The 18,517-nt window shown below is 40.1% G+C and overlaps 1 protein-coding gene across 3 annotated transcripts in view; it reads left to right on the forward strand.

Annotated features, from left to right (window-relative positions):
- Window positions 1–2,612: 2,612 nt before the first annotated feature.
- LOC115017528 (alpha-2-macroglobulin) overlaps window positions 2,613–18,517 on the forward strand; it is a 37,492-nt gene continuing 21,587 nt past the window's right edge. For 2 of the 3 annotated variants that reach the window (XM_029446055.1, XM_029446056.1), the window contains exons 1-19: window positions 2,613–2,853; window positions 4,295–4,475; window positions 5,390–5,546; window positions 6,046–6,098; window positions 7,651–7,671; window positions 8,181–8,349; window positions 8,458–8,542; window positions 9,708–9,828; window positions 9,945–10,059; window positions 10,155–10,264; window positions 10,844–10,999; window positions 11,224–11,460; window positions 12,216–12,279; window positions 13,788–13,933; window positions 14,115–14,264; window positions 14,712–14,942; window positions 15,139–15,229; window positions 15,478–15,622; window positions 17,542–17,767. In XM_029446055.1, the coding sequence (XP_029301915.1) occupies window positions 2,762–2,853; window positions 4,295–4,475; window positions 5,390–5,546; window positions 6,046–6,098; window positions 7,651–7,671; window positions 8,181–8,349; window positions 8,458–8,542; window positions 9,708–9,828; window positions 9,945–10,059; window positions 10,155–10,264; window positions 10,844–10,999; window positions 11,224–11,460; window positions 12,216–12,279; window positions 13,788–13,933; window positions 14,115–14,264; window positions 14,712–14,942; window positions 15,139–15,229; window positions 15,478–15,622; window positions 17,542–17,767 (2,550 nt within the window). In that variant the 5' untranslated portion in view covers window positions 2,613–2,761. Of the gene's footprint in view, window positions 2,854–4,294; window positions 4,476–5,389; window positions 5,547–6,045; window positions 6,099–7,650; window positions 7,672–8,180; window positions 8,350–8,457; window positions 8,543–9,707; window positions 9,829–9,944; window positions 10,060–10,154; window positions 10,265–10,843; window positions 11,000–11,223; window positions 11,461–12,215; window positions 12,280–13,787; window positions 13,934–14,114; window positions 14,265–14,711; window positions 14,943–15,138; window positions 15,230–15,307; window positions 15,426–15,477; window positions 15,623–17,541; window positions 17,768–18,517 lie in introns of all 3 variants that reach the window. The other variant, XM_029446057.1, reaches the window with a different exon arrangement.

Consider the following 18,517-nt stretch of genomic DNA (forward strand, 5'->3'; position numbering starts at 1 on the left):
GTTTTGTGGTTGTTTTGTGTCTCTTGCGGGTTGGTTCGTTACTCTTGGTGGTTGTTTTGTGTCTCTTGGTGGTAGTTGTGTCTCTTGGTGGGTAGTTTTGTGGTTGTTTTGTGTCTATTGGTGGTGGTAGTTTTGTGTCTCTTGGTTGTTGTTTTGTGTCTCTTGGTGGTTGTTTTGTGTCTCTTGTTGTTATTTGTGTGTCTCTTGGTGGTTGTTTTTTGATTGTTTTGTGTCTCTTGGTGGTTTTTAGTGTCTCTTGGTGGTAGTTTTGTGGTTATTTTGTGTCTATTGGTGGTAGTTTGGTTTCTCTTGGTGGTTTTTTGTGTCTCTTGGTGGTTGTTTTGTGTTTCTTGTTGATAGTTTTGTGTCTCTTGGTGGTTGTCTTGTGTCTCTTGATGGTGGTTTTGTGGTTGTTTTGTGTCTCTTGCGGGTTGGTTCGTTACTCTTGGTGGTTGTTTGTGTCTCTTGGTGGTAGTTGTGTCTCTTGGTGGTAGTTTTGTGGTTGTTTTGTGTCTGTTGGTGGTATTTTTGTATCTCTTGGTGGTTGTTTTTGTCTCTTGGTGGGTGTTTTGTGATCTATAGGTGATTGTTTTGTGGTTGTTTTGTGTCTCTTGGGAGTTGTTCTATGTCTCTTGGTGGTTTTTAGTGTCTCTTCGTGGTAGTTTTGTGGTTATTTTGTGTCTATTGGTGGTAGTTTGGTGTCTCTTGGTGGTTTTTTGTGTCTCTTGGTGGTAGTTTTTTGTCTGTTGCTGGTAGTTTTGTGTATCTTGATGGTGGTTTTTTGTCTCTTGACGGTTGTTTTGTGTTTCTTGTTGATGGTTTTGTGTCTCTTGGTGGTAGTTTTGTGTCTGTTGGTGGTAGTTTTGTGTCTCTTGATGGTGGTTTTGTGTCTCTTGACGGTTGTTTTGTGGTTGTTTTGTGTCTCTTGCGGGTTGGTTCGTTACTCTTGGTGGTTGTTTTGTGTCTCTTGGTGGTAGTTGTGTCTCTTGGTGGTAGTTTTGTGGTTGTTTTGTATCTCTTGGTGGTTGTTTTGTGAGTCTCTTTGCAGCTGTTTTGCATCTCTTTGTAGTTGCTTTGGTCATTTTGTAGCCTAGTTGATTCAACTTTCATTATGATCTCTTTGAGTCTCTTCCTAGTTGGTACATGTATTTTGTGTCTCTTGGTGGTGGTTTTGTGTCTGTTGGTTGTTGTTTTGTGTCTCTTGGTGGTAGTTTTGTGGTTGTTTTGTATCTCTTGGTGGTTGTTTTGTGAGTCTCTTTGCAGCTGTTTTGCATCTCTTTGTAATTGTTTTGGTTATTTTGTAGTCTAGTTGATTCAACTTTCATTATGATCTCATTGAGTCTCTTCCTAGTTGGTACATGTATTTTGTGTCTCTTGGTGGTGGTTTTGTGTCTGTTGGTTGTTGTTTTGTGTCTCTTGGTTGTGTTTTTATGTCACCTGGTGGTTGTTTTTTGGTTGTTTTGTGTCTCTTGATGATGGTTTTGTGTCTGTTGGTGGTAGTTGTGTATCTCTTGGTGATTGTTTTTTGGTTGTTTTGTGTCTCTTGATGATGGTTTTGTGTCTGTTGGTGGTTGTTTTGTGCCTCTTGGTGGTGATTGTTTTGTGTCTCTTGGTGGTTTTTAGTGTCTCTTGGGAGTTGTTCTGTGTCTCTTGGTGGTTTTTAGTGTCTCTTGGTTGTAGTTTTGTGGTTGTTTTGTGTCTATTGGTGGTAGTTTTGTGTCTCTTGGTGGTTGTTTTGTGTCTCTTGTTGATGGTTTTGTGTCTCTTGGTGGTGGTTTTGTGTCTCTTGGTGGTGGTTTTGTGTCTCTTGATGGTTGTTTTGTGGTTGTTTTGTGTCTCTTAGGGGTTGGTTCGTGTCTCTTGGTGGTTGTTTTGTGTCTCTTGATGATGGTTTTGTGTCTGTTGGTGGTTGTTTTGTGCCTCTTGGTGGTGGCTTTGTGTCTCTTGGTGGTTGTTTTGTGTCTCTTGATGGTTGTTTTGTGGTTGTTTTGTGTCTCTTGGTGGTAGGTTTGTGGTTGTTTTGTATCTCTTGGTGGTTGTTTTGTGTCACTTGGTGGTTGCTTTTGTGAGTCTCTTTGCAGCTGTTTTGCCTCTCTTTGTAGTTGTTTTGGTAATTCTGTAGCCTAGTTGATTCAACTTTCATTGTGATCTCTTTGAGTCTCTTCCTAGTTGGTACATGTCTCTTTGATTGACATTTTGTACGTGAAGGCCCCTGACCCTTTGGGCCTGTTCAATAATCCATCCATAGCAGGAGGGCCTCTTCAGGGCGCCACAGACAGTGATATGATCTATTTTAGAACAAGTGTTATCTCTGTTGTCTTCAATACTCTAAAAGCCTGTTGTTGCTCAACAGATTTGAATTGTATGGTCATTGTTTCTCCCCCTTACTTACTGGGAGTGGACTTTTCTCAAATTCTTTAGAAAATGGAGTCGAATGCTGGCTGCAGGGAGAACTGTGTGATTCAACTTTTGGGAAGTGAAATCCTTTCGGGAATAGGGAGGAGGCTGCAAAGGTCCAACGAATGTGGGGGGGAGTGACTCCAGAGGGAGGGGGAGGGGGTGGTTAGGGGGTATAAACAGCCAACCACCGCCCCCTCTGTTTGAGCAACTTGCCCTGCTCATCACTATACGCCTCTCTCTGCCTACGGCCTGCAGTTAGTGGGGGTAACAGGCTGGAAGTACGTCCTCCTCCGGTGCAGTCCGCCCCGGTCCGCTCAAGTTGTCCCGTTTGCTCGCAAAGCACCGACTCCGGTGTGCAGATATGGCACAGCCACCTGTCCTCCAAATGTTTGCTGTCATCATCATCGCATCAGTTCTCCTGCAAACTGCGACATCGGCCCACCTCAATGAAACGTAAGTAAAATGCGTGTTTTCTTCACAAACTGTCGCATCTCCTGTTTTTGTCTGCAAAAGTTTGCGTTGTGCGTCACGTCACGCCAGTTCACGCCAAGTGCAAACGCCACTGTTTTGAAGAAAAATTAAGTTTTTGAGACATACCGTCATTGACTTGCTGTGATGAAGTTGGCAACAAGTTTAATGTAATGTCGTGGTGCTGTATGTTTGGTATCACTGTAGACCACAACAACATGGTGAGGTAGAAAGTCAAAGTCCAGTGGTGTGTGTGTGTGTGTGTGTGTGTGTGTGTGTGTGTGTTATGATCAATGACTAATGTCTTATTTGGTTAATCTACTAAATCATCTAAAGTGGTGACCAATCATCAATTTAAAGGGAACACTGTTGATGCTGTGTTAGCTTTTAAAGCAAAACAGATGTCTTGCTTTTTCTTAAATCAAGATTGTGGCTCTTAGTTTCACAGACAACTCCCTGTCTCTGCATATAGATTGTGTGCTGACCTTTTTGTTTTGCAGCCCTGTGTGTGTCATAGCTTTGTATCAGAGTCAAATGACTTTTCGTCATCATGCTACTTTTGCTCCGGCTCAAACTGCATCAATATTCTCAGTATCACCACCCAAAACTCAATTAAATGTGTCCTTTATTTCTCATTGGCAGCAGCAGGCCCTGTATGCCAACCAGTCTCAAACACAGCATATCTAGCAGAGTGGTTGTTTCGGCGTGTCCTTCCATGCAATTTACAATAACACCACATTTCAAACACTGATTTGCATATGTGTTTTTTAGTAGTGGAAGTAGAAGTACTTTTACTTATACAATACTACAATGTAAAAATACTCCATTACAAGTAGAAAAGGAGAAAGCAGACCATCCAACTCCTGAGAAAAATATCGGTTTACTTCGCGCCTCCACTCTGTTCACCACTTAGTGAAGTTAAATTAACAAGGCCCCAAAAAAGAGTTAAAAATATATATATTTTAACTTATTATGCACCGAAAAAAGAACTTCCATGTCCTCTGCCATTTCTGGCAGCGTCAACAAACGCGCCCCAACCCGTTCGGAAAAATTGCTCTTAGAGGTTGTTATTCATATGTGCCACAGTGGGTTGTTACAGATTCAAGTGACAACTTTTCCAGTGTTCTCCTCCACCTCATGGCTTTAATTAATCAAACGCGTGTTGTCAATAACAGCTAATTAATTTCCCCTCAGTCTCAATGGGTATTAGAAAAATTCCATGATTCCAATAATTGATATAGGAATGTTATTGCAATTACAAAACACAAAAGAGTAACCACAAACATCTCTGCTTGGCAGAAGTTATTCATTGGGCTGTTTTTCTTTCTTCTGTTGCACGTGTGTGAATGTTTTTTAATGTTTTGTTCAAATGTGTAGCGCATCATGTTATTTTCCAACTAATGTAATGTCCCCTCTCTACCTGCAGTATTTTTGCAGTGACTGTTAGCTCCCAGGTGATAGGAGGGAAACGGGAGACCCTGTGTGCTCAGATCCACGGCCCCACAGAGCCCGTCTCTCTGACCATTGCCCTCGAGATGGACTCTGGCAGAACCGACATCCTGGAGCAGGCTGTTGAACAGGATTTTTACCGCTGCTTAAAATTCCAGGTCTGAGCCAGAATGTGGACAAACCGTTTGGCAATTTATATAGTGGTGTGTCATATTTCAGTTTAGATAAGTATAACATTTATAGTTGCTCTTTTTGTATTTTCTTCTGCATGTTCAGAGACAAACTAGAGCAGATCTGAACTTGTTAGTGGTTAAATGCATCCATGAGGCTTCCAGGCATAGTCCCCCTCGCCTTCCATTAAACGAATGGCACAAATACTGAAATTATTATGTACCTAATTCTACAGCTGGCGCCACATGACTGAGACCGTCAAGGCCAATGGTTCTCTATAAATTACTGCTCTGGTTTCTGTCACACCGCTGCTCGCTGTTATGCAACTTATGGGCCTTGCTCCATATTGATGGAAACGACCCGACGACCCCAATCAGCTCTGTGACAATAGCACTTAGTTTCACTTCGTTCCCCAGTGTTTGGCCCTGATGCAGGCCTAGTCTGGCATTTGTCTCTCTGCAACTAAACAAAGGCTGCTTTCTGCCAAAGGCAAGCTATGCACCTGCATTCCTGTGGAATACACTCTGTGCCCTCTACCCTCAGTCTCACAACACACACATGCATACAGAAAACGCCCTTCGCAAAGTTTTCAAGTCCCGGTTATATAACAGCAGTTCCATTAGCGAGTGAAAACATATGCTACAAGAGTATGATGACATTTCATAATTAACCTTGTGTAGTGGAAGAGGTCTGTTTCTCAATTTCAGCAGATGGATTTCCTTCCAAGCAGTTAACCATTAGGGTTGACGCATGAAACTAAATGTACAAAATGTACAATCTAGAAAAGTTTCAACTGGGCACAAGTTGTGGTTCTGCACAGAACTAATTTAACTTTAGTAATTTTACTAAATTGAAGTCCTTCAAATATCCTCTATAATAGTTGTGTTTTCTGCTATTGCAGGTACCCACAGTGCGTGTCAAAACTGTGGCAACCATCAATGTCACTATTCAGGGTGAGAGTGCCTCCATGAGTAAGAAGACCAAAATCCTCATTGAGCCTCCTGCTTTCATCCACATCCTCCAGACTGATAAACCCATCTACAAACCTGGACAGACTGGTTAGTATTACATGTTGTGGTACTCTGACCGTGTCCACCAGGAGGATATTTAAAGTGTTAGAGCTTCCTGCTGTGCGGTAAAATTGCTGATGCTGTTCATACAGCCCACATTATCCCCTCTGCAATGCTTACCAATTCAGTGCACTTGCACAATTTTGGACTGCATTACAATATCTACATAATGCTGAGCCACTACTTGACAACTTTAAGAATGATGTCTATTTTGAGCACATAGAAGAATAGTGGTTCCTCAAAGAGTTCTTGATAGAGGTTGTGTGCAACAAAATATAACAAAAAAAAGCCTGCAGCACTCAAACATTGTTTTTTTCGTCTTAATTTTAATAAAAAACACCATGTTTTTGCTAAATTATTGGGGTGTATGTGCGGCTGTACTGTAGGATTGTATTCAATTGATTCTGTTTGCTGTATTGCTGTTTGTGTGTTATGTTTAGAGAATACATTGATGGTAATTTCTTTTGTGTCCTGCTTTCCTTTAAAGTCCAGTTCCGAATCGTCTCTATGGATGCCAATTTCATCCCCGTCGACCGAGTGGTATGTTTTATTTATTTATTTCCCTTCAAAATGATGCGATATTGTATGATTTGTGTAATAATTCCAACCGGTGAACTTTGCAATCGGGTGTGATTTCTACCAAGCAGTCAGTGAATCTGAGGAGCGAGGTCTATTTTGGTTCAGGGGAGTGGGTGGTGAAAGGAGAGCTGTTTGTTGATGTAGAAGACAGTGTGGGCGTGAATCGCTGTGTGGAGTAGTGTGATAAATATGCCGTCAGAGTTCATTTGGCACACACTGCATTTGACCCAAACATCTGAATCAATACAGGCTCAAGGCCTTTTCCGTTTGTGTTGAGAGGCTTAAAACAGAACTGTGTGTAGCCAAAGTTAAATTAATTCAAATGCATCTTATGATGAGAGCAGGTAGATAAAAGTGGTAAGTCGTTTCAGCTCTAAAGACTGCTTCAAATGCAGTAAACAATAAATCTGCGGTATTCTGTAATCAATCATTACATCATCAATAATCATCAATAAGCCAAACAAAAACATGCACAGAAGAAAAGAGCAAATGGCTGCTATCATAAAGCTTTGCCGCTTCTCCTAGTGACGAGAAGTAAGGTCTTACAGTGTTCGGGTATATCATAAGCACAAATGTTTAAAGTAAACATTGAAAACATAGCTTTAGCGTGAGCTCTTACCAGATATAAAGTGGACGCAACACACACACATGGGTGAATTGTGCTTCTTCTGTTAAATCCTCACGAGTTATTTTGCTAAACCAGCGTACGGCCTTCGGTAGACAGTACTTCATCCCTCTTTTGTGGATCGTTGTTTTTGATGATTTTAGGAAATCTAAAGAACCGTTTCTCTGGCTCACGAGTAGCGTTATTACAACAATTATACACTGCGCACACGATTGGCATTTTCTTTCAATCTTAGACGTTTAAATACAAAGAAAATTACGAAGCGTTGCAGCAACTCCCACGCGAACAGGCGCCGTCTTGGTTGTGTATACCATCCAACATGGCTGACTTCCGGGTTGGGAAATAAGCGTGACGTCATATGCACACGATCTATAGCAAGATATTCAATGGTCAATTGGTGTCCATGAGTGTGCGTTTGGTATAAGCCGCGGAGGATGTCTGGGATGGGGGAGAAGAATGGGGGATGATGGTTTAGAGCGGGGGGTTATTTGAGGTGTCAGTTTAAGACCGCCTTTCACCAATTTGTTCATCCTATCGTTAAAAAGGAGGAAGGGAGAGGAGGATGAGGGGGAGGAGAGGTGGTAGAGTGTCTCAATGTTACTCCACAGAATTCCAACTTCATGTCTGGCAGTGGAGTTGAGGGACTGAGGTCCTTGGTGTGCAGGCTTGTTGTGGCTGGTGCTACAGGAAGGTCACTCGCGCCAGTTATTTGGACATCATCATGGTGGTTATCTGGCGGTGTGGGGGATGGTGTCTCCTTGCATTTAGCCAAAGTTGGGAGGCTAATGGTGTAATCCATGTTGGAAGTGAACAGTTTTGTACTTGCATATATTGTGCAAATTTTATATGCAACCTATCAACTTTTACATTGTTTTTTCTTTTTTTCAGTACATAGTGGTGGCGCTCCAGGTAAGATCGACGAAAAGTTATTGTATCAGAGTGCTTACTGTATGAGACCCACATACACATTGCATGCTAATTCTAAATTTATATACACATAGAGTACATAAATGCAATATTGTATTAGTTTTCTTGTGTTATTTTGAGACTAACATTTTAAAGACCTTATGTGCAGGATGTTAACACTTTTGATTTTGGTGACCCCTAGCTGTAGTACCCAAAAAGACAATAAAATCCAATCCAATCAAGGGACACTGAGATGAAAAAGCTGAAAGTTGTACACTCATTTTCATAAAGATTATGTTGTTTCTATGAAAACTGCCATCTGAATAATATGAAAGGTGTTACAATTACAGAAATGCGTACACCTTGGGTAATGGAGTAAGATGTATGTTGCCTTTTTACAAAGGATTGAAAAACAATCTTGTGGGCGTAGATATTATGAAACACTCCATTAGTCCACAGTGTATTTTTATTTTTAGCTCTGAACTGAACCTTCAACGAATGTCTTTATGTAGGATCCCAACTCAAATCGCATTGCCCAGTGGTTGAATAAGAGCATTGTTAGCGGCATCCTCGATCTTTCCCACCCCATGATTCCTGAGGCAGTACAAGGAAGCTACGTGATCACCGCCTCGACAAACAAAGGAGAGCAAATATCCCACAGCTTTGACATCAAGGAATACGGTCTGCTGCAGATACATGCTATAACACTTTTTTTTTTACCAAAATAATGTTGTGTTTGATCTATATACATTTTTAGTGGTAAGATTTTGTTTGTTTCCTTTGCTTTAGTTTTGCCAAAGTACGAGGTAAAGGTTCACCTCCCCAGTGTGATTACCATCCTGGACCAAGAGGCAACGCTAAAGATTTGTGGAAAGTGAGTGTCCCACGTAAACAGGACAGACGGAGGATGACAATTTATTAAAGTCAAACGGAAAATGTAATTCTCATGGAAATGCTTCACTGGCATAGGAAAGCCAGAACTTCCATGGTGCCCTAATGGCAGAGTAGGGAGGTTCATGCCTTCACCGTGGTTGGAAGAAAAATGATCGCAACCGGGAAGATCAATGTCATTCAGCATAATAATTAGCTATGTGCTTCTGTTTATTGCAGGCAGTGTGTATTTTTGGGGGGCAATGGGCTTTTATGAGGGGGAAACAGGCTGTCGGACAAACAGGCTTTCCATCGGAAGTATGGCATGGCACCCGCTAATGCCTGAAAACATCCTAGTGTATAGTACGATTTTTGACATATCTGGCTTTTTAACAAGTGGAAGTGATTTAAACTGTGTGTCCCTTTTACAACATTTGTTGAACCCACAAGAAGTGCCTCCACGGTGAACCAAGAATTCAAAAACAAAAGTCTGGATGAATTAAAGTAAATGGAGGCCGCGTTTAACAACAACAAAACTATATCAAACCATCCGTAGGCATGCTACTACACACACACACACACACACACACACACACACACTACTCGTTCACTACACACACACACACGCACACTACTCGTTCACTACACACACTACTCGTTCACTACACACACACACACACACACTACTCGTTCACTACACACAGACGAGTAGTGCGCCTGAGACTGTTTATGTGAGTTCTAAATAGTAAGAGGCTTTTGCGGAAATGCATGTTTTTGGGATGTTTTGATTTAGTTTTGCTGTTGTTTAACACTGCCTGCAATTTACTTTTATTCAGAAGGACTTTATTTCAGTTTTGTGATTCTTCGTTAATGACATTAATGAACATTACCGTAGGGTAAGTATAACACTGCAATAAATACAATTAAAATATTTTATTTAAAACATTTAGTTTTTTATTTAAAAAGTCAAAGCAAACGTCAATGATATTTATATACAGATTTCTCAGCAAAAGGTTTAAGAATGATCTAGTTAGAATTGATGCATATTGTGCTGTTGCTTTCTCAGTGAATACTACACTTGCTGTATGTAGACTGATATTAACCTGAAATGCAAAAATCATGCAAAATTTCTAAAAAGTATCTCTGTATTCTTGTGCTTTTTCCTGCAGATACACCTATGGGAAACCCGTTATTGGTTCAGTCAAGGCAGTGGTTTGCAGAAACGCTCTCCGGTTTTACTGGCATTCAAAAACACAAGAAATCGACATCTGTCAGACGTATAAACTGATGGTGAGCACTCCAGATATAAATCTATGACCTGCTGTAATAGCAGTTTTCTTTCACTAATTGTATTCCTATTTATTTATTTATTTATTTATTTTAATTGACTTGTAATTATCTTCTAGACGGACAAAAGTGGTTGTGCAACTCAAACTTTGAACTTGGCAGAGTTTTCCCTCAACAAGAGCATGTACGACGACAGCTTTGTGGTGAATGCTGAAATGGAGGAGTACGGCACAGGTAGCTTGACAGAATACACACGGAGGTTGACTGTTCATTGAGTAATCAGCACTATTTCCTGATGAGCTGTGATCTGTATGTTTACTACCATCTAGGAGTCATACTTTTGGGCAGTGGGCAGACCAGCTTCAGCAGTCACATCCGAACTGTCACCTTTGAGGATGTACCTGCAGCATACAAGCCTGGCATCTTGTTAGAGGGAAAGGTATTCAGTCTTTAATGACCACTGGGAGCTATAGCCTGCTGTCAACACAGCACAAAATGAATATTGCTTTATATCCATGCTAGTGGCGAGTAAGGATGGAAATGGATACGATTTTATTGATCCCAAATCTATTATTGATTCTGCTTATCGGTCCGATTCCTTATTGATTCCTAACCAGTTTTCTGTGTGGAAACGCAGTGTAGAATGTCTGCCTAATAACATTTTAAACATTTTACAATAAATTACAATCATTTTACAGACTTCACAAATTTTGTGAAAAGAAGCTACACTTTGGACCTTTTCTTCCTCAACGCCATTACTCCTCCTTGTAACGTTCAACTGTCAGAAAACCATGTTTGCATCGATTTTTAAAAGGAATTAATGAATAACATAATCGTTTTCATTCAGTTTTCAATGTCATCAGTTTTAATTAAAGGTTCTCAATTTGAAGTTCAGAGCAGAGGGACTTCAGTTTGGTATGGTGGATGCCTTAACGACACGCATGAACAAATTATTAACTTTTAGTCTCATCTTGGAAGTCTGCTGTGGGTCAGCTTCTGCTTTCTCACCTGCTTGCAGGTCAAAGTGATCGGTCCAGACGACCAAGCTGTCGCCAATGAGGCAGTGTATCTGATTGTCAGCGACTCTCAAAATGTAACTCTCACTACAGACACACAAGGCATGGCTTCATTTTCTTTGGACACCGACCTCTGGAAGGACACCGTGACTCTAAAGGTTGGTTACTGCTTGTCAGACACCTTTTCTTCCCCCTTCCTATTAATAACCAGTTCAGTATTGATCAATTATACATTCCATATTTAATTAAAGAAACTTTCCACCAATTCTTATTAAATGTATCTATTTTTGAGATAATGTTGGTTCATATGTAATGATTAGAAGTTAAGTGAAGGTGGTTGAGTGAAAATGTGACCTTTGACCTGTGGGTGTTGTGTCAACAGGCGAGGTCCAGAAAGACTGAGGAGAATGATCCATATGTGGCCAACCTGCGCACACCAGAGTACAAGTCTGCCTACCACCAGGTCGCAGCATTTTATTCCAAGAGCAATAGTTTTTTGAAGCTCATGCAGGTGAGCGGGAAGCTCGCTTGTGATAAAGATGCGACTGTGCGCGCTCAGTACATCATCCAGGGGGAGGAGCTAAAGAAAGACCAGGAGGTCCTCGACTTCTTTTACCTGGTAAGACTAGTACTGTCAGTATTACATCCATCATGTTTAAGAATCACTTTGATCACACATCTTGCTTACATCATGTTAACGTTTAGTTGAACAGTAACTAAAACCACTCCATTGACTCAGTCAGAAGGGAGGCGGGCGTACTTGTGTTTACACTCATGGGCAAATTAATAAAAGGATTACGCAGCTTTTGAGGCTGCTAAACAAATGAGACAAAAACAAACCGTGTAATTCTCAAAGTACCCTCAAAGGGTGAAAAGCAGCTATAACTGCGCTGCCAAGCAAACAGCATCTCGCTGCTGCTGTGCTGTTTGCTAATTTGTTAATGAGCTAATATACTACATTTGGTGTAAAGTTAGCCCCTTTCCATGCAAATGAGCCTAAAAAACAATTCACAAAGATCAGCTCTAATAGCCACACCTAGTTAAAGGGAAATTATTAGCGTCTTCAGAGTTGGTGGTAACTGCAGCGCACTTACAGACCGGGATATTAAATCCCCAATAGAGTTTCTCTCAGTAAAGTTTAAATTCCTTGCCTGAAGTAAAAGTTGTTCCAACTATAAAAGGCACCCAACTGCAAAACTGTATGGGTGTGTGTGCACACTGTTCTATCGTTAGTGCAAGATCTTTTGTAAATCTTACCTGGATACAGGGCAGAGAGCTGTTGCAATTCATGGAGCTGTTCGCGGCAGCAATCCAGTCTTTGAATTTACCCATGAGTTTATAACAATTTATTGCCTGTGTTATGTTTCTTTGTAGGTGATGTCCAGAGGTGGTATTGTGCAGCATGGCCGTCTCCCTGTAGCAGTTAAAGCGGGAACTGGTACAAACCAATGTTTGTAATGTACTTAAACAAAGATGACCAAGGATTTGTCTGGTGATGATCTGTATTTCCATTATTGTCAGCAAATCCCATGAAAGGTTCACAACCTGCAATAAACCAACAAAGGCTGCCATTTTTATGCGTAAAAGCTGAGCTAAACTCACCGTATACTACTTGACCAGCAAAGTTAGCAACTATCGGGTATGTAGTAAAATATTTAGTAGCTTAAGGGGCAAATATTTCCCTCAGGAGTTGTTGGAGACCAAAAGCAGAGCTAAAATGACAGGTAGTATTGCGCTCATCAAATGAAAGCTAATGCTAATGCAGCGCATCTTAAAAAATATGCAGATTTAAAGATTGGCGATTTCAGAAAAAAGTATTGAGAGATGGAACTGCATTTTGTCGGTTTTAGTATCATCTTGGAATTTGTTTACAATAACAACAACATCGAATATGACCGCCTTTTAACTTCATGGGGTCAACTGCATGAGATTTACCTCAAGTGGCCAATTTTTAGGTCGCCTCAGTTGGTTAATGATTATCTGTGGTATGGTTAAAACACATAGCCTATCACATAATCTCGAAAGTGCCCAATTTGTTTGTGGTTTGTTGCATGACATAACCCCACCCCCAATTCCAGTTCATCTTCCTCGTCTCTAAAGTAGATAGGCCTACATTGCTTCAGGCCAATTTACGTCACTACCATTTTGAAGCCTCAGGTTTGGCATTTAGGCTATCTCCATCTTATTTTTTTAGCCAGAAGTGACTATATTTGGACGAGAGGGTTAAGTGGGAGGAGCGAGGCTCAGCAGGGCCAGGTCCCATTAGCATAGCAACTTCTTAAGATACCAGCTAGTGAGCTAGCTTGATTAGCAACGTGCATCTGTAACTCACGTTAACTGTGATATTAATTTGGATGCTAATTTTGGCTAGGAAAGAAAATGCTTTTAACAATGCAATTAACGTAAATAATTACCAGCTGACTACAGTATGTATTAATACAAGCGAACACTGAACAACGTGGACAACCGGTTGCGACGCTTTGGTAGTAACCTGTCAATCACAAGGTAACCACACTCTAATGCATACCCTGCTTTATCGTCTAGTTTACTCTAAATGGGACCATCATTTACAAAAAAACATCATGCTGTATTGAAGAAGACTTAAAACTAGTGATTGAGACCATAAGCTCATTAAGAAAATGTTTACTGAGGTAATATATATCAAGTAAGAAGTTGGGTCTTCTAAACAATCTGACTTATTTCTGCTCCCTGCTGGCCATTTGAAATAATGCACGTTTAAGTTTACTTCCACTTTTCAGCCCTGGAGGTTTCCCCTTGGTAGCTTCAGCCTACTCTGGCAAATATTAATCTGCTAATCTGCAGTAAAGATGATTGTTTAAACAAAATACAAATATCTGATTATAATATTAGTTAAAGTTTACTATTTCTTGTGATAGTTTCATACATTCATGTGTGACATTTCCTTGTCTTTCTTTCATGGTTCAGTCAACAAAGGAGAGTTGTCCGTATCACTCCATCAGGTTACAAACCTGGCACCATTTGCCCAAATGGTAGTTTATACTGTGATGCCCAGTGGAGAGACTGTGGCCGATAGCAAGGACTTCCCCGTTTGGCTCTGCCTAAATAACAAGGTACCAACTTGCATGACACATTTAGTCGTTTTATGACATAAAGCTACAATAAATGAGTGCAAGTCTTGAAAGCAAATTTGATGTACAATAAAAATATGCATTTTAAGTCTATACTTTTAAGTCTACAGCTTCTGATCAGCTGTCAAACTAATGTTTCTACACCTTGGTGTCTTCTGTGCAGGTGTCTCTGAAGTTTTCATCTCTCCAAGAGCGTCCAGCAGAGAAGACCACGCTCAGTCTTAAGACTCACCCAGGCTCCATGTGCTCTGTCAGAGCCATCGACCAGAGTGTCCTCCTGCTGCAGTCGGAGCAGGAACTCACTGTTGACTATGTACGACACAACACCATGTTAACATCTGTACTTTAGCAACACCTGAACATGCTCTTTTTACTGTAAGAAAACCACAGAAACAATTTAACCCTGCAGGGCTGGCCTGTGATACTGAGTAGGCTCCTGGTCACATGCAGCAGCATCCACCGCCTTTTTTGTTTTTAACGCAAATCAACATAAAATAACCAATTATCATGAGAAAACGAGCTTTGTTAACCCGAGATAGCATAACAATTATCTTGTCCAGATTAAGGCATTAAAAAAAGTACATCCGTTCTCGACTTTTCAATTACTTTAGATTAATTATTGTATTTTTAAAAGATGAATTAAATATGTGTTTTGTATTAAGAACATGATTGTGTCGACCTCTACTTTAGACTGGCCTGCACCTGTTGCCTACACTGATGACTTGCCTTGGCTCATGAATATTTGTGTGTTTTTGTGCAGGTGTACAGCCAGCTGCCTTTACAGAAGCTGTCAGGATACAACTATGAGGTTGAAGACTTTGAGCCATATCCCTGCTTCCCTGTGCCAATGCCAGAACCGGAGATGGAAGCTGAACTAGAACTTGAACCAGAACCTGTGTTTGCGGTCGATGTGGAGCCAGCTAGTCGATCGAAGCGCTCAGTCTACTTCGGAGCGCCCAATCAGAAGAATGACGTCTACAACATTTTTAAAGTAGAACATTTGTCATTTTGATTGGCTTTAAAGAATAGGCTGTAGGAGATATTGAAATTGATTGTATATTTTGTCCTCAGTAATCTTTTGTTTTGTCTGACTGTCTCTCTGTTTGTAGATATGTATGTTTAATGAGTAGTGACCAAATTGTGTACATTACATGACTTCACTATTTCTTATTTTCTCCCCCTTCTAGGAAATAGGAATCAAAATTGTGACCAACTCCGATGTGAAAAAACCTTATAACTGCCATGAAAGGAATTATGACTTGCTTTACTACGATTCTGGTATGGACGGTTTGCTACTTGTGTTGTCCATTCATATTGAACCTAGAACAAGAAATATAATATACTGTACACTTTAAGTTGACATTTTAGAAACTGCAGAAGATGATGGAATGTTTGCTGGAGAGGCTGGAATGACGAAGAAGACTGTTAGAACTTACTTCCCTGAGACGTGGATCTGGGAGCTGGTTTTTGTTGGGTAAGTTTTGTTGTGTAATTGTGTAATTGTTTTTATATTCGTGTTTTCCTAGATGTTTTAGACTCTCCCGTTCCCATGGCCTTCAACATGATGCCACAGAGTTCTGGTGGTGTGCTGAGAGGTCAAGAGGAGGAGAAGGAAGAGACCGTCAGGACATTCTTCCCTGAAACCTGGATCTGGGACCTAGTTACTGTTGGGTAATAGTCATATATCATATGAAAAGGATCAAAACATACATCTGTTTTATTTTCAGACTTTTGTGCATTTTAAACACCTATGTGTTCGCAGGAATGTTTCCTCATATTATTCCAGACAACAATTTCAAACTACAATGAGTTATCTGAAAAAAAATACTTTAATATATTCAATTAACGTTGATACATGAGAACAGCAAATCTTTACATTTTAGAATCTGCAAACTATGAATATTAAACATTTTTGCTTGATAAATTACTTTGAGTCCCTAAAAATCAAATCTGGTTTTAAATCCTTTACACACCGGGGGCATGACCAATAAACAAAATGAAAATGCAAAATACTCGGCTGCTAATGTATCGCATCAAAACTATTCATACCAGCAGCGATACTAATTTGCGACAGTTGCAACACTTGTTCATTAAAGGGTAGAATAGATTTGCGCCGGGTCATTCTTCAGAAAGAACGATGGTTTAACATCATCTTCTATTTTATGGAGTTTCCTTTTAGCAAAATACATTTGAGTTCCCCCTAGTAAACAACACTGTGTCTGTCTTTTATCGTGAAAGGTAAGAACATCAGGAATGGATCTGGTGTGAGCTGTAGTTTTCTTTTATAATCCTCAACACATAACCCTGGGCGACAGTACCGTAGTGTAATGATGTGAAGTCTGTTCCGCACAAGGTGTTTAGTTGATGCCTTTATTTGCGGTACAAAGACGTCTCTTTCTCTGCGTTCTGTGTGAAGTTCTCATGACAAACATTTTGAAAAAATTGCCCCCGGAGTGTAAAGGCCTTAATTAAGCGACAATCACGTTTTAAAGTTACAAAACAAAAGGCATCCTTATTATTTCTTAAGCGTTTCATTAGGACTGTGTGGGATTGGTTAGAGCAGATTTGATTGACAGTGGCCAAACAACCCAACAACTGTCATCAGATACTGGTTCAAATGTTGCCAAATCATTTGATTGGTTTATGGATTTATGTGACATCACATATTTCCAACTGAGCCCCACCCCCTTCAAACCAGTGAGAAGAGCACAGAAAAACAGACAAATACAGACATCTCTTGTGTGCAATAACAAGAACTGTTCTTACTTTGGCAGATTACTATGAACATGTAGGGCCCCATCATCCAGTAAGAAGCTAATAGAGAAAATACATTTTAGGGCCTTTTTTAAATGTTAATTATTTTTATGTTGATTTGACTTATTGATCAATTGGTTAATTGTTTCACTAGTACATTATGAAGTGATGATGTTGTTGTTTTTTAGTCATGCTAGCAGCGCGGCTCTAGGGATGGCACTGTCTATGTTGGACTGTTTAAATGGCAACCCACAACAGTTGTTGAGAGATTTCACTAATGTTCGTTTCTAAATTTCTTTTTAGCTCCAGAATGAGGTTAATATTTGTGGTTTGACTGAATGTCTCGACAACTACTGGATGTTTTGTCAGGTTGATTTAAAATAACTTGTATGATCCAGAATGCTAACATGTTAAACTATAATTGTGAACGTGGTAAACATTAAACCTGCTTAATATTAGCAATTTAGCATTGACCTTGTGACCATGTTAGCATGCTGATGTTACCATTTAGCACTTCACAGAACTGCTAGCATGGCTGTAGACCTTCGGTCTTGTTAGAAGTTTTATTTAGGATAAAGTTTCTTTTTACCATCGAAGACTGTTTACAGTTCCTGATAGCGGTATCTCCAGCTACAGAATTACTAATTACAATGAAATTTACTGAGCACTCAAACGCCCCAGAGGATGGAGCTTTCTTCTTTCGTCACACACACAACATATGTATCAATGCAGATTGTCATGAAATTTGCTGAGTATATTCATGTATTCATCCATAAAACTTTAAGGGGTACTCCGTGCAACTTTTTAATTTGATTGTTGCTTGTATGTTTGTACAGAGACAGTGGCTCAGTGAATGTGGAGAAGATAGTCCCTGACACCATCACTAAGTGGGCAGCTGGAGCTTTCTGCATCTCCTCTGTCGGCTTCGGCGTGTCGCCCAACACTGGACTGATTGCCTTCCAGCCGTTCTTTGTCAGTCTCACCTTGCCCTACTCTGTCATCCGAGGGGAGGTGTTTACTCTCAAAGCCACTGTCTTCAACTATCTCTCCAAGTGCATTATGGTAAATATTTAAGATTGTGCAGATTTAATTTATCTAAATGGATTCGCAAGTATGATGGTGTAGTCTGTGGATACAATAGTTACATTTTCACTTGTATCTCTTTGAATAAGTATATTTGATTTATTTTGGGTTCAAATTTTCTGAGCTTTTAAACCCTATTGAGTTTGTGCCGGCATGTTCTTTTTCTTATTTGTTATCTTATGTCGCAGCTCAAATTCCCTTGGGCTGGAATGACCTACACACTACTACTTGCCCCAATAACTGGAAATGATGCGCATTGAGTTCCCAAGATATATTAACTCAATCGGCCACATGGTGGCGCTACTGTTACGATCAAAGATTTGTTCACTTCTACTTTGAAAATACGTCTACCCAAGCATTTTGGTCCCGAACCATACAGGGCGCCACAAATACCACAAATGTGTACCTCAAAATCCAACTGACAGATTCACCACATGTGGTGCATATACTCTTGGGGGAAGTATTAAACAAGATCTAGAGTAGGGGTCACCAACCTTTTTGATACTGAGAGCTACTTCAAGGGTACTGAATAATACGAAGGGCTGCTTGTTGACACAAACTTCCTGAATAACATAGTTGCACGGTTCACCTTTAATGGTAACATTATCATTAATAATAATAATAATCATAATAAATATTCATATATGTGAAGAGACTGTCTGATCACATGTTAATGTTAGTTATTCATCACAATGATTATTAACAATGATTTATGGTAGGAAAAACAGA

This window comes from Cottoperca gobio, chromosome 13 (genome assembly GCF_900634415.1).
Source record: "Cottoperca gobio chromosome 13, fCotGob3.1, whole genome shotgun sequence".
Lineage (NCBI taxonomy): Eukaryota > Metazoa > Chordata > Actinopteri > Perciformes > Bovichtidae > Cottoperca > Cottoperca gobio.